Source organism: Carettochelys insculpta, chromosome 5 (genome assembly GCF_033958435.1).
Source record: "Carettochelys insculpta isolate YL-2023 chromosome 5, ASM3395843v1, whole genome shotgun sequence".
NCBI classification, from domain to species: domain Eukaryota; kingdom Metazoa; phylum Chordata; order Testudines; family Carettochelyidae; genus Carettochelys; species Carettochelys insculpta.
The window spans coordinates 4,591,145-4,605,215 of NC_134141.1; the positions used below are offsets into that span (position 1 = coordinate 4,591,145).

General features: G+C 44.7%; 2 protein-coding genes across 2 annotated transcripts in view; one reads left to right on the forward strand and one right to left on the reverse strand.

Annotated features, from left to right (window-relative positions):
* The window catches only part of LOC142012987 (purpurin), a 60,769-nt gene that overhangs the window by 40,957 nt on the left and 5,741 nt on the right, over positions 1-14,071 (reverse strand). The gene's annotated exons all lie outside the window — the stretch shown is intronic.
* Positions 1-14,071, forward strand: part of PDE6B (phosphodiesterase 6B) — a 35,695-nt gene that overhangs the window by 11,299 nt on the left and 10,325 nt on the right. The window contains exons 7-16 of the mRNA XM_074994020.1: positions 798-864; positions 1,042-1,089; positions 1,278-1,427; positions 3,413-3,556; positions 4,754-4,819; positions 6,237-6,383; positions 9,493-9,600; positions 10,890-10,999; positions 11,810-11,897; positions 13,571-13,671. Of these exons, the coding sequence (XP_074850121.1) occupies positions 798-864; positions 1,042-1,089; positions 1,278-1,427; positions 3,413-3,556; positions 4,754-4,819; positions 6,237-6,383; positions 9,493-9,600; positions 10,890-10,999; positions 11,810-11,897; positions 13,571-13,671 (1,029 nt within the window). The remainder of the gene's footprint in view (positions 1-797; positions 865-1,041; positions 1,090-1,277; positions 1,428-3,412; positions 3,557-4,753; positions 4,820-6,236; positions 6,384-9,492; positions 9,601-10,889; positions 11,000-11,809; positions 11,898-13,570; positions 13,672-14,071) is intronic.

Genomic DNA, 14,071 nt, shown 5'->3' on the forward strand with positions numbered 1-14,071 from the left:
GCATCTCTTTTTGCTTCCATAATTCCCTTTGTATGTGCACTCGGTGACTGCACCTCACCCTTTTAGCTCAGGTATCATGCTTCCCACCTTGTCAACCCTTGGTCTCCTCCTTCCCCTTCGGTCTCCACCATCCTTTACCCCAGCTCCTACACACAGCATGCCTACATGTGTTCAGTCCTTCAAGCTAGCTGCGTCCCCTGGTTCAGAATGCACAGTATGCCACCTAACCTAGGGTTTTTTTTTTTTAAAACAAACAAACAAACAAAAACATAGAATGCTCTAAGTTTTGACTACCTCTAATGCATCTGTTTAATTTTGATGGGAAGCTCTTCAGCACATGCTGCAGGTGTTCAGTGTCTGCAAGATTAGACCTGTTACATTTTCTTTCTGCCCACTGCATTCTCCCTTTTTGACATAGTGAAGTTTAGAGTCATTAAATACATTCCCAGTCCCATTTCATATGTAGGTACACTTTATTACACTCAAGATTTAAAACTGGGAACTGACTGAAATGCACGATGCTATGCTGAACCCTTCGAATCTTCCAAATCATCTGTTGCCAAATCAGTTGATAAGGAGAGTCTGATCCTATGAATTTTAATTCATGTGAGTAATCCTTGCTCACACAGGTTGATTCTTTGAAATCAACAGGACTACCTGCCTGAATAAACATTAACTGTGTGAGTAAGTGCTGCAGGATTAGCCAGATATGTTCCAGCTCTATGAAAATCTCTGGGTAAATTATATATGTCCTCCAGCTTTAATTTTTATTATACACACAATTTTGTTTCATTCAGAAATCCCCCTGCAGATCACTGGGCACTTGCTACTGGACTCCCAGCGTACGTAGCGGAAAGTGGCTTTGTAAGTATTTAATTAGAACGTCACTGAGGATTTCAGAAGGTCAAATTAGCGTTTCATCTTGCTTAACTGAAAATAATGTAGCTGCTTTAACTAGGTCAAAATTGAGTATTTGAAAAGGAAATGATTTTACTTTGTGCAATCCTCTTTGTAAAATGAAATATTTTTATGATCTTCTAGATCTGCAACATTATGAATGCTACTGCAGATGAGATGTTTAAATTTCAGGTACTGTGAAAGCTGTCATAGCTCTTGATTGCTCTTTTATTTTTCATAAAACGTAATGCAGAGTAACTTTTAAATGTACAAATCCCTGTAACTTGTTGCATTACTCAGTTCACTTAAGGAAAGCTCTGATGCATTTGGAAAATACTTTTCAAGATATTCAACAACTTTCTGCTTCCTTGTGCTTCAAGGAAGGTCCTGTAGATGAATCGGGATGGACTATCAAAAATGTGTTATCTATGCCAATAGTAAACAAAAAAGAAGAAATCGTTGGTGTTGCCACATTTTACAACAGAAAAGATGGGAAGCCATTTGATGAACAGGATGAGACTCTCATGGAGGTACGAGTCCTTATCGGCTCTGAAAGCAGCATAGATGTGAAATGGAAACTGGCCAATACGCAGTGATGCGTATGATTTCCAGAGTTTGACAGCCCTGAAATATTTCCTCTGATTGTGGAGGTGTAACCCAGTAGCAGGGTCCCCTCAAATTTTTTTCACCCATAGGCAGAATAAATTTTGCTATGTGCACCAAAGCACATGTAGAGGTTCGCCACCAATAGAAACACATGCTGGTGGCTGTGGATGGTTGTGGGTACTCTGCCATTCAGCGGGGTGGCACCTGAATCTCTCCTGAGTGGCTGCCCAAGCGCCCAGTTTAAAGGGAACAATGCCCAGTAGCTCGAGATCTAAAGAACTGACTGTTAAAGAAATCTGGGCAATTGCATCTTTAGTGGTGACAGGGCTTCTGTAGAGAATTGTACAACCCCTGACAAGCCCTTTCAAGATCTCACTTCTATGCACTCAAACAAAACTCAGCAGATCATGTGCAACATCACCATCTAGGCAATCCCAGGGATTTACATGATTAGCCAGAGAGGCCTTGGAAGAGAAAATGTTGACACATCTATTCTATTCTAGCCACGTGTGTTTCACACCCAGCTTGATTTTAGGCATTCTTAGGATGGCCAAAACCAAATAGAAACCTGGTGAACCATTAATATTTACAGCTTAAAAAAGCAATACTTGAGTGGAAGGGGATTGGAGGCCACCCCCAGGGAGATTTAACAAAATAAGCCAAAATCCTCAGCTAGCATGAGCAGACGCACCTCCAGTGACGTCAGTAATTCCACCTACTTATAGCAATTGTAACCTGACCCACCTTCGCTGGGGGCGGCAATGGGGAAATAACCCTTCTAATTTTATTCTTTTCTCTATCACCCACACGCGGCTGTTTTTTGACCAGGAGGTTTATTATTAAAAGACCTAATTGTTCCATTAAGTAGGAAGTAGCTAGATGCCCAATTCATTTCACGTAAGCACTGGGTGGCTGAAGGCAGAATTCTTTGGGTCACTTGGGATATGTCTACACTGTAATAAAAAGCATGCAGCTGGCCTGTGTTTGCTGACATGGGCTTGCACTGTGGGGCTACAAGACTGCAGTGCAGATGTTTGGGCTCAGGCCATAGCCTGCACTTCGGAACACCCTGCTCAGCTGATCTGGGCCGGCCCCGAGCGTTTTATTGTAGCGTAGAGGAACCCCGGCACAGTGGCATGCATCTAGACCAAGAACCAAGAAGGGAGTGAATCGCTTTGCATCCCTTTCCAAATCCTGGGACACCCAGCCCTCTTCTCATAGTCCTTGCTATTACCCTTTCCCAGGCTCTCAGCTATATCATGTTATCACCTGTTGTTCATAGCCACACCAGATTCACTTTTGATTGTGGTCCAAATCCTGGTCCCTTGACCCTCTACAGTACAGACGCATTGCGCAGCCTGGTCAGACATCTCAGCTAAGGGTTCTGCATCTCCTGAGAGCAAGCAGCTCTTTGGACAGCTGCATAGCCCCACAGCAGCTGCCTGAGCTTGGGGGGCCACAGTTTCAAGCCCAGAGAAACCCCTTGAATATTCAGGCCTGTTGATTTCCAGCCAACCAGTGTAATAACTGTTCCCTTTAAGGGATAAGAACTTTAAATGTTTGTAAAAAAAGGGAATCAAGAGAATTACACAGTTCCAGTAAAGCCTAGACATGACTTGTCTAAACAACCTGTTAGATGTTCAGTCTGTGTCCTGGTATCTCTGCTGGATGATTCGTGCTGCAGCACCAATGTCTCCCTAGAGGAAAAATGCATGGCATTGTTCAAGTTTTAAGCTTATTCCTATCACCCTTACTCACAAATAATCATAACTCACTCAGGCAAGCAGTTCTCACTGTGTGTGTGACAATGAGTAGATTTCCCTTAGAAATAAACCACTAGCAGTCCCTGAAATACTTTTCTGTGCTTAAGGAGGGGTCAGCTATTTCATTGTGTTTTTTTTCCCCAAAGTCTTTGACCCAGTTCCTGGGCTGGTCTGTCCTCAACACGGATACTTACGATAAGCTAAACAAGCTGGAGAATCGCAAGGACATTGCTCAGGATATGGTGCTGTACCACGTGAAGTGCGATAAGGATGAATTTCAGGAAATCCTGGTACTGCTTTTCGGTTTATCATCAGAGTACAAATGTTGCCTCCTTAAATAATAACTGCCTGAAAGAACGTGCATATCTAAGACACACATCATGACAGAGTAAGCTTCTATCCTCCTAGTCCTTTTGTCTTACCCTTGTCAGAGCTGTGATACCTTCCATAGGGACAGAGCTATATAGCTACTGCCTGGGAGCTTCCAGAGTTCCATCTACCAAAGCCCTTCACAGGTATGTGGCTCCTAATACGTGCCTTGAGGGTGGTAATGCTTCACATCAGCTAAAGCTGACCAGAAAGAATTGCATTGCTGAAGAACTTCTGCAAGTAACTTTAAACTAGCTTCACAACTAGGAAGGTTGTGAAATCTCCATCGCTGGAGAGATTTAAGAGCAAATTAGATCGGTACCTGTCAGGGATGGTCTAGATGGTGCCTGGTTCTTCTGTGAGGGCAGGGGACTGGACCTGATGACCCCTTGAGGTTCCATCCAGTTCTAGTGTTCTATGATTCATCCGTACAGGTGCACTTCACCACTGAGATGCAGTCACCTCTCAGGTGGGAGTGCAGCGGTCAGGTGGACAGTCACTCTCAGGTTGCTGCACTAGAGTTGGGCTGAGCAGCAAGACATTAGCCACGGTAAAGCAAATGATCAATTTTAGTATTAAAATCTTATTTCAGTGCTAGCTCAGCTGACTCACCTGAGGCTCGGAGAACAAACAGGGGTTCTTCCCTTCTTGGGCATTATCAGGTGTAAGCGGCTTTGCCAGACAAATTAAATTCTCACTTCATCGAGGAGACTCCATGCGCTGTAGCTGTTTCCACAGATTTCACCCTGAGCACAGTCTGGTTGAACAGGCAGAGGGGAGGGCTGAGCTACATCTACAAGACCTCTGGTTTTGTGATGGTGCTTGAGACAATGAACCCAGCTTGAGTGTCAGTCCCCACCATGAGTTTGGAGGATTAACAGTTTTGGCACTTGACATCAGAGCGAGGTTGAGAGATGTCCTGTGTGCGTGGAAACCTGTCCCTGCCACTGTTAGGGTCATGCTGCAAATCAGAAACATCCCCAAAGACCAGAAACATAAGTAAGCTTCAGAAGAGAACGTAGGTTTAGAACCCAGACTAGAGACCACCCCAGACATGTGCTGCTGTAGTGCTGAGTGGGGTGTCACTGGTAAAATTAACACATTCCTGATCTTTGCAGCCAACTCGAGAGAAGCTGGGGAAGGAGCCAGAGCAATGTGAAGAGGAGGAACTGGCAGAATTACTGGTAAGTGCTTTTGCCCTGCTGAATTGCCCCTGCCGAAGAAAGAGAGAGCTATCTCAGTTCTTCTGCGGTCTCCCCTCAGCATGGCATCTGAGCACCTCCCAACAGAGAGCTGAGCTCCCTGTCATGCAGATGTGGCATAACCTAGCACTGTATCAGCAGAGGCTACCAGAGCACCTGGAAACAAGCTACTTTGCATTGCTCTGGGAACTAGGCATTACCTACCTACCCAGCACAATTGAGCCCCTATGGAACAAACCTTTCTGAGAACCAACTCACCCGCTAGGATCCACTCATTTCGCTACCCAGAGCCAATAAAGATCTAGCACCATCACTGGCCTCTTTCACCAGCCCAAGACAACTGCAGCCAGTTTTGACTCTAAGACTGACCTTAAGAGATCCACCTGGGGAGGCAGATCTCTTCCGCTAAATCCTAACAGAGAAACCAAAATTTACCACAGCTCCAAGAAGCCATTTTTGCCTTTATAGTCTTTCCCCACCTTACAAGGGTAATTCGTTCCTGAAAAACCCCTCTTAGGGCAAATTCTCGTAAGTCAAAAATGTAATTTCCATTCATTTCAATGGGCAAAAATTGTGCGCGTTCCTGAGCCCCAAAATGTACACCCATTTATGCTAAAACAACACCAGATCCCATTAAATCTGGTGCAAGGGGCCAGGCAGGGCAGAGCAGGGCATAGGGAGGCAGCCCGGCATGAGTACAGCTTAGGTTAAGTGGGGAGGGGGCGCTGTCAGGGGCTGGCTGCGTGGGGAGTTAGGCAGGCACAGGGGCCCGCGGCTGGTGAGGGGAGATGCCTCCCTCGTGCAGGGCTGTGCGGCAGAGAGGCCCCACCGGTGGCAGCCGAGGCAGCAGCAGCGGGCAAGTCAGGCGCTAAATGGGAGGGAGCGCCACAGACAGCGAGCGGCGCCCTAGGCACAGCTGCACAGGGCGGGTGGTGGCGGCCCCCTAGCTGCCCAGGGAGTGAGTGGCAGCAGCAGGGTTTGGATGGGCTGTGCACCCAACATCCACGTCTCGCAGAGCAGCGCGATCTACTGCCGGGACTCGGACGAGTCTTCCTCCCCGCACCAGACTGCCGCCCTCTTGCAGGGCGCCGCCACCCGCCTGCACGGCCTCTTCGTCAAGACCAACGCAGCCAACTCCACCCCCTCAGTGCTCGCCTACCAGAGCTGCCAGCCTCCAAATCAGTCCTCCTAAATGCAAAGAAAAGCCTCATAAGCTGAAGTAGGGTTATTAAATGAAACTCCTTGTAAAGTCGAATTCTCATAACTTGAATGGGTGTATCTCGGGGTATGACTGTACTATTACCCAAAAACCTGGTGGTGTTTTTGAGAAGACCCATTTGTGGATTCTTGTAGAATGGCACGCCCAGCAGAGGAACAAGCCCTGCTATTTCTTTTTCAGAAAGAGGAACTCCCAGACCCTGTTGAGTTTGAGATCTACGAGTTCCACTTCTCTGATTTCAAGTGCACCGAACTAGAGCTTGTGAAGTGTGGGATTCAGATGTACTATGAGCTCGGGGTGGCGAAAAAGTTCCAGATTCCACAAGAGGTAGGCACTGGTTTCTGGTGAGATGTTACAGAATGATGCCTGGGAATTCCTAACCTACTTCAATCCCCAAGGGAGGGAATCGTGTCCTGATTTACGGTTGATGGTAAACTGAACCCAGAAGACTGACTGCCAGCAAGTCCATCTTCCAGTTAGTATAGACATGCCCATAGAAAAAGATTGGCTCTGAACAGGGGTTATGCCTGTATTTAACATACTACTTTCCTACTCTACTACCAGACACAGAAGACCCTCTGAAGCATCTATTGCATTGAAGATCTAAACTCTTTGCTTTACTGTTAAATCACACCTGATGGCAAAGAGAGTTAACACTAATCCTATATGAGTCTCTCACTTTATGAACAAAACACTACGGTTAGAAAATATAGAGTCTAGATAGAGAAAATAAAATGGAAGAAGTTTATTTCTAAGTGCCTTAAATTACAAATTACAAACTCTCCATTAGGTGATTGCTTTTGTCAGCCTTAACTCTCAGGTTGCTATGGAATCATGCATATCTTTTGAAAGAAGAATCTGGGTTATTAGTCACAGCCAGTGTTTCCTGTAAACTGAGCGCTTGGGTGCCTGTTCAGAAGAGATTCAAGTGCTGCCCAGATGATTAGAAGAGCCCGCACAGCTGCCAGCATGTGTTCCTATTGGTAGTATAGATCCGCACATGGCTTGATGCACATAATAAATTTATTCTGCCCATGGATGGACAAAGTTAGAAGGACCACTGAGCACGACACTGAATCACTAGTGTTTCTTAATCCCATCCTGAGCTCTATGTTTCTGCTCTCACCATTAGACACCAGTGATGCCACCAAAATATCCAACCATTTTCTATTATATGCTTAGGCTGTGTCTACACTACATTCCCCTTTTGGAAGGGGAATGCAAATACGGCCAACTGGAAATGTAAATGAGGTGATGATTTATATATTGTGTATCATTTGCATAATAGCAGCCACTTGCTGTTCTGGAAGTGCTGTTTTCAGGAAGAAAACAAGCGGTGTAGATGGGGCTCATTGGAAAGGAAACGCTGCTTTCGAAAGCACCCTGCTTCCTCTTGCAGGAAGAAGGGCTCTTTCGACAACGGAGTTTGTTTTCAAAGGAAGCCTCTCTACACAAAAAGTTCCTAACTGTCTGGGTGGTCAAACAGTGGAATAAAATTTGTGGAATCTCCATCGCTGGAGATATTTAAGAACAGGGTAGATAGGTGTCTCTCAGGGATGATTTAGACAGAACTTGGTCCTACCATTGGAGCAGGGGGCTGGACTCGATGGCCTCTCAAGGTCCCTTGCAGTCCTAGTATTCTATGATTCCATGATACACTGCTTGTGGTTTTTCCAAAAAAAGCACTTTCGGACACAGCCTTAGATTCTCTCAAACTGCAGAGCACCAGCATCCTTGAGCTGATGTTTTCCTCAAAGAGTTATTTCCCCACATTCTTTCCAGAGATCTGCTGGCAGCTTTCTCCCTAACACTAAGAAAACAGTAACAGACAGATAGCTGTGTTAGTCTATATTCTATCAAAACAAAAAGGCAGTCCAGTAGCACTTTAAAGACTAACAAAATAATTTATTTGGTGGTGAGCTTTCGTGGGACAGACCCACTTCTTCAGACCATAGCCGTAGAGTCTGTTCTGGTCTGGCTATGATCTGAAGAAGTGGGTCTGTCCCACGAAAGCTCACCACCAAATAAATTATTTTGTTAGTCTTTAAAGTGCTACTGGAGTGCTTTTTTACGAAGAAAACAGAGCACCTACATTTTAAAGGGTCTCAGACTCCCTCCCTGCTTTGATAGAAGACTGAGAGGGAGGCTCCTCCTCCTTAACGCTGCATAAGGAAGGCTAGTCCTAAAAAGATCTTTGAACTAACCAGTTTTCCCTGCACCTTCTTCTGTAATCCTGTTGGAAGCGTATCATCTTTTTTTTGTACTAGTACGGAAAAACCCTGATTCCTCTCCTCTTCCCACACAGAAGGCTCAAGGAGAATAGCTGCAATTTGTTAAAACACCTTGGCCATGTCTACACTAGCCCCAAACTTTGAAATGGCCATGCAAATGGCCATTTCGAAGTTTACTAATGAAGCACTGAAATACATATTCAGCACTTCATTAGCATGCGGGTGGCCGCGGCACTTCGAAATTGACGCAGCTCGTCCCAATGGGGCTTCTTTTCGAAAGGACCCCGCCTACTTCGAAGTCCCCTTATTCCCATCTGCTCATGGGAATAAGGGGACTTCGAAGTAGGCGGGGTCCTTTCAAAAAGGAGCCCCGTCGGGATGAGCCACGTGGCGGCGAGGCGCCTCAATTTCGAAGTGCCGCGGCCGCCCGCATGCTAATGAAGCGCCGAATATGTATTTCAGCGCTTCATTAGTAAACTTCGAAATGGCCATTTGCATGGCCATTTCGAAGTTTGAGGCTAGTGTAGACATGGCCCTTGAGGGTCTTTCCAAATTCTTTGCTACAACTTGTTCTCTTACAGGCTACAAGGTAATACAAGCAACTCACTACTATCGATTTGTAGAGGATTGCTTTTGCTTCAAGAACTGTTTTTATTAAGGCCAGGTCTATGCTAGAACTGAAAGTCGACTGTAAATATACAATTCCAGCTACAAGTATCAGAGGAGTAGCCATGTTGGTCTGTGTCCGCAAAAACAACGAGAAGTCCTATGGCACCTTACAGCTGATATTTTGGAGCATAAGCTTTTGTGGGCAAGACCCAGAATTTGTATCTGATGATGCAGGTCTTTGCCCATGACAGCTTATGCTACAAAATATCAGTTAGTCTATAAGGTGCCACAGGACTTCTCATTGTAATTCCAGCTATGGCAATTGCATAGCTGGAACTGACTTATCTGGCCATCCTTGCTGAGATTGAGGAGTACAGGTGTTGACCCCCGATAGTTAGATTTCATATGTCCCCACTATGTGTGTGAACCCCAGAAGACTGGCCCTCACCTAATTCATCTTCTGGGTAGCAAAGACCTACCCTAATTCTCCTAATTCTCCTTTTTCATCCGTTTGTTTTCCCCTTCGTTCCCAAGTGTTACAAATTAGTCTGCTTCTGATGCCAATCTGTTAACATTCTGCTCTCCAATTCGTACAGGTGCTGGTAAGATTCATGTATTCTGTCAGCAAGGGTTACAGGAAGATTACTTACCACAACTGGCGGCATGGCTTCAATGTGGCACAGACCATGTTCACGCTTTTAACGGTAAATCTTATGTCTGACTACTACGTGTTCATTTATACTGCCACTCTTATGTAGAGAGTAGAAATCTGATGTGTTTTCTTACAAGTCTCCACCAAAGTTCCATTAATCATAAATACAAAAGGTGATCTAGATAATATTTAAGTGGAACATCTATGAACATTTTCTTTAAAAACCTAAAACAAACAAACCAACATCCAAAAACAGCAACACACACAGCAAAAACAAAATGAAGTAATTTAATCAGATATCATAGCAATGAAGAAGTAACATTGTATCTGGTTTTAATAACAGAAAATATATACATTAGCTGCACACTGGTGCTACTTGCTATGCTGCTGTATAGATAGGAGAGGAAAACGAGAGCAGAGGGGAAGCTAGCACAATGTTAGTCCACCTGCCAGACTACAACTGCTCTCATGAGATGTAAAAATAAAATTATGTTTCAGCATTTTCCATTACCATTAGCTTTATAAAATGGTTATTTATTGTAAAATTGAATTGTTATTCCAAATGCTCCTGGCACATGTGAGTTATTCCTGGAACACTAGTGTTCATGAAACACTGATCTAGAGATAATTCACACCAGACAAGTGGGTCTCAGTCCCACTCTAGTGTCTGGTCCACATAAATTTAGGACCCAGTTATTACTTCTAGTTGATGAACTTAGTCCTTTAGCTTTCACAGCAGAGCTCGACCATTGTGGACCCTAAGTTCAGACCCAAGAACAGCTCTTTGTAACAGAACCTTTCCCTTTAAGAAGTTAACATTTTATGAACAGCAGCCCAACTGGAGCTGTCTTAAATGGAGCACAAAACGCTACCAGCCACTCCCAGCTTGGTGCACAGCTCCCATGAAGTAGCAGAGCCAGCTCACTTTCTGGAGGGCCAGGGAGCTGCAAGAGGAATTAGCTATAATGCCTCCCTGAACTCCCCTGGGGCAAATAGGCTTTGCCACAGTCCTGTGCCCAGCCAGTTTCAGACCACCTTTGGGAGGTGCTTGTCCTCTGGATCCAGCACTCAGATGCTAGGGTGATAAGCAGTTGTAGAAAGCCCAGATGTAAGGATCTCTCACGTCTACATAAACACGTGCTCTGATCTTGAAATGTTTTTCCCCTTTCCCTTCTTTACATCTTGTGCTCAGCCTTGCAGGGTCTTGTGTGCAGATTCACCAATTCCACACTTAGTCCTTTAATTGTGTTGAGCGTAACAGCCCCCACTCACCTCGCAGACAGACTCTGAATTATTTTCTATCAGAAATACTAATGGAAGCATGTGATTCTCTCCCTCCAGACTGGCAACCTGAAGCGTTACTACACAGACCTTGAAGCCCTTGCTATGGTAACAGCAGCTTTGTGTCATGACATTGATCACAGAGGAACCAACAACCTTTATCAGATGAAGTAGGTACATTTCTGTTGCTTTAGATGATTTCAGTCTCTGTGCGCCTGCAGGCCTTGTCTGCATACCATCAACATAAGCTATGCAGCTTTAGCTACAGGAGTAACGCAGCTGGAACTGACGTACTTAGGTATGCTTACCACGGTATCTTCACCGTGGTTGATGGCTGACACTCCCCCGTCTACTCCACTTACTCTTCTCATTTTAGAGGAGTATTGGAATTGATGGAAGAGTGCTTGATTGATCATGTCTGTACCAGAAGAAGTAAATCTAGCCCTGCTGGACTGTTTGCTGCCTGTTGATCCGGCCCAAAGTGAAGACAGAGCAGTGGAGTAGGATCTAACTGAATTCACACCGCACCCTGTTCTCACTGTCTAAAGCTTGGAACAATTGTCCCCTCCACCCTCTTCTGCAAGCCATGCCTGCCATTGGCAGTGTTCCCTCTAATATTTTCCCATCTATGGGTGGAATAATTTTTGTTTTGTGCACCAAGTTGTGGGTGGATGTGCACCACCAGTAGAAACATATGCTGCCAGTTTCGGGCACTCTGTTAGTAGACATGAGTAGGTGTTTTGATATTTATCCATACTGCAGTGACAATCTTTACAGCTAGTTAAAAACCATAAGAGTCTTATGATCTGTTGGACTCAAAGGATAAGTCATTTATTCAACATGTTATCTATTACCTCTTTATCAACTAGTTAAGCCTAGATATAAAGTGTGAAAATGGAAATGTTACATTTGACACTTTGTAACACTCTCTTGTTCATCAGTGTTGTACTAACTTTTCTATTTTTAATTTACACCACTAGATCTCAACATCCTTTAGCAAAACTTCATGGTTCATCAATTTTAGAGAGACACCACTTGGAATTTGGAAAGTTCTTGATTTCAGAAGAGGTTTGTAATCCACATCATTAATGGAAGAGTTTGGTTGATTTGCTCTCAGCTGAATTTGAAGTAATGGACACAGCCGTTGTTCCGCACGCTGCAGTTTCATTTTGCAGGGGTTTGTGCCAGCTTTTTGCTTTGGTTCAGATCAGAGGACTTGCACTTATTTCGCCACTTCACTTAGAGCTTTAGAAATGAACCAGCCCCAAAGACGAAGTGTGATTTGGTGAAAATGGCAGAGTTTCTCTTGGCTTAGTGGTGAAATCATGCAGCACTACAAAGTTTACTTGCTTCTCTTGCCAAACTCTTGTGCACGGCCTGTTTTGTGGTGCCTAACACGGCGAGGCTGCAGGGGCTACCGCAATATAAAAGCTGAACAAAACAGCCCAAGATTGGTTTTGAGATTTGTTAGCCTCCTCCCTGAACGTAGTCCCTGGGTGTGATAAAAATGAAGCCAGGTGACTCGTGGTTCATGCAGCTCTAATGCTACACAGCCAAATCTTCAACTTCCATGTTTTATCTGACACTTCCAAATATCTAAAGCCTGTGAATACTTCCCTGTTCTGCAGACATTCCCTTGATTGCAAACTTTCAATCCTCTAACTAGGGACAGTGACAGACAGATGTATAAAGCCCTGCGTGATACAAAATTTGTATTGGCATCCGTATCGGATACCTGTGTGGATGTGGATACCAGCCGATTTGCAGGGCTCTACACATCCGCTGTCAGCCTCTACCTTCTCCAGTTTGGTACATTCTCTTTGCTATGTAAAGATACTTACCACTTACACAGCGCTCTCCAGCTGAGATTCTCCCAGCACTTTACACCAACAAGCTTTGTTTGCCTCACAGTGTCCTTGTGAGTTAGGCCAGTGTTGTCCAGTTTTACAGACTGGTGGGGGGAAACGGCGGAGCAGAAGTTAAATGACTTGCCCAAGTTTTAAAAGGGAATCTGTGACAGAACCAGAGAGAGAGACTTTGAAACAAAGCTTGCAAGTTTCTTAAGTAAGAGAACTCCAAACCCATAAGGTCTACTGAGAGTATTTCGACCACAAGACCATCCTTTCCCCACTATGGGCCAAGTACAGGTTGAACTTTTCTCATCCAGCACCCTGGGGACCTGACCAGTGCTGAACCAGAGAATTTGCTGGACCACAGGAGGTCAATATTGTCTAGCACATTACCAACACTCCCACTGCTTCCTGGCTCTCAAGAGACATTTAGGGGTAAATTACAGCCACACACAACAGCACAGAATACTGAGAGCCAGGACTGGTGGCTGTAAACAAACTTCATGGGACTATAAGAAACTTGGCCACGCACATGATAAGTGATTGTCCAGCTAACTAAAATCCTGCCAGATTAGGGATGTTGCCTGACCTGAGTGCTGGACTGGTTCAACCTGTACTGACGGACACATTTAGTTAAATTTTTACCTCCAGCAAACCCCGATCACAGCTAATGGGAGTCCAGGTATATGCTGAGTAACTACTTCAGGGTGCTGGGCCACATGCAATGCCCATTTAAATCAATGAGTGTCTATCCTTGAACTTCAGTGGATTGAGTTCTCAGCTCTGGATTTAGACTGTAGCTGAACATGTCACACGACTCAATGCCCATATTCGGAGATAAGCAATCCAGGGAATGCCCACAATCATGCACTCAACTTTGTTTTCCTTTAGTCCTTGAATATTTACCAGAATCTCAACCGGCGACAGTTTGAGCATGTGACTCATCTGATGGAAATTGCTATCATCGCAACTGACCTGGCACTTTACTTCAAGTAAGTGACTTGTGTATTTCGGCAAGACCAATGGGAAGAGCTGGTACTTCACATTATCCAAAGTATCACATTTGCTCCTCCAGGCTCTCCCGGGGGGGGTGGCGGGGGGGCAGAAGTCCTATTCACACAGGCAGTGGCCTCCAAAGATCGGGGTGCTGCCAACTGTTACTCAATTTAAAATAATTTCAAAATTCTGATTTTGATTTAAATACAACTCTTGTACTAATTGGTTTCTGTTAGTTTTAAATTGCTAACAGGCTGATTTTTTTCCTCTGGTTGCTTTAGTTCATTTCTTTATTTATACATAACACTTTAGCTTTTATACACAGTAGGGTCTCAACATTCACAACGGTTCCATGTTCAGAACCCTTGTGAATGTTGAATTTTGAAAATATGGCAG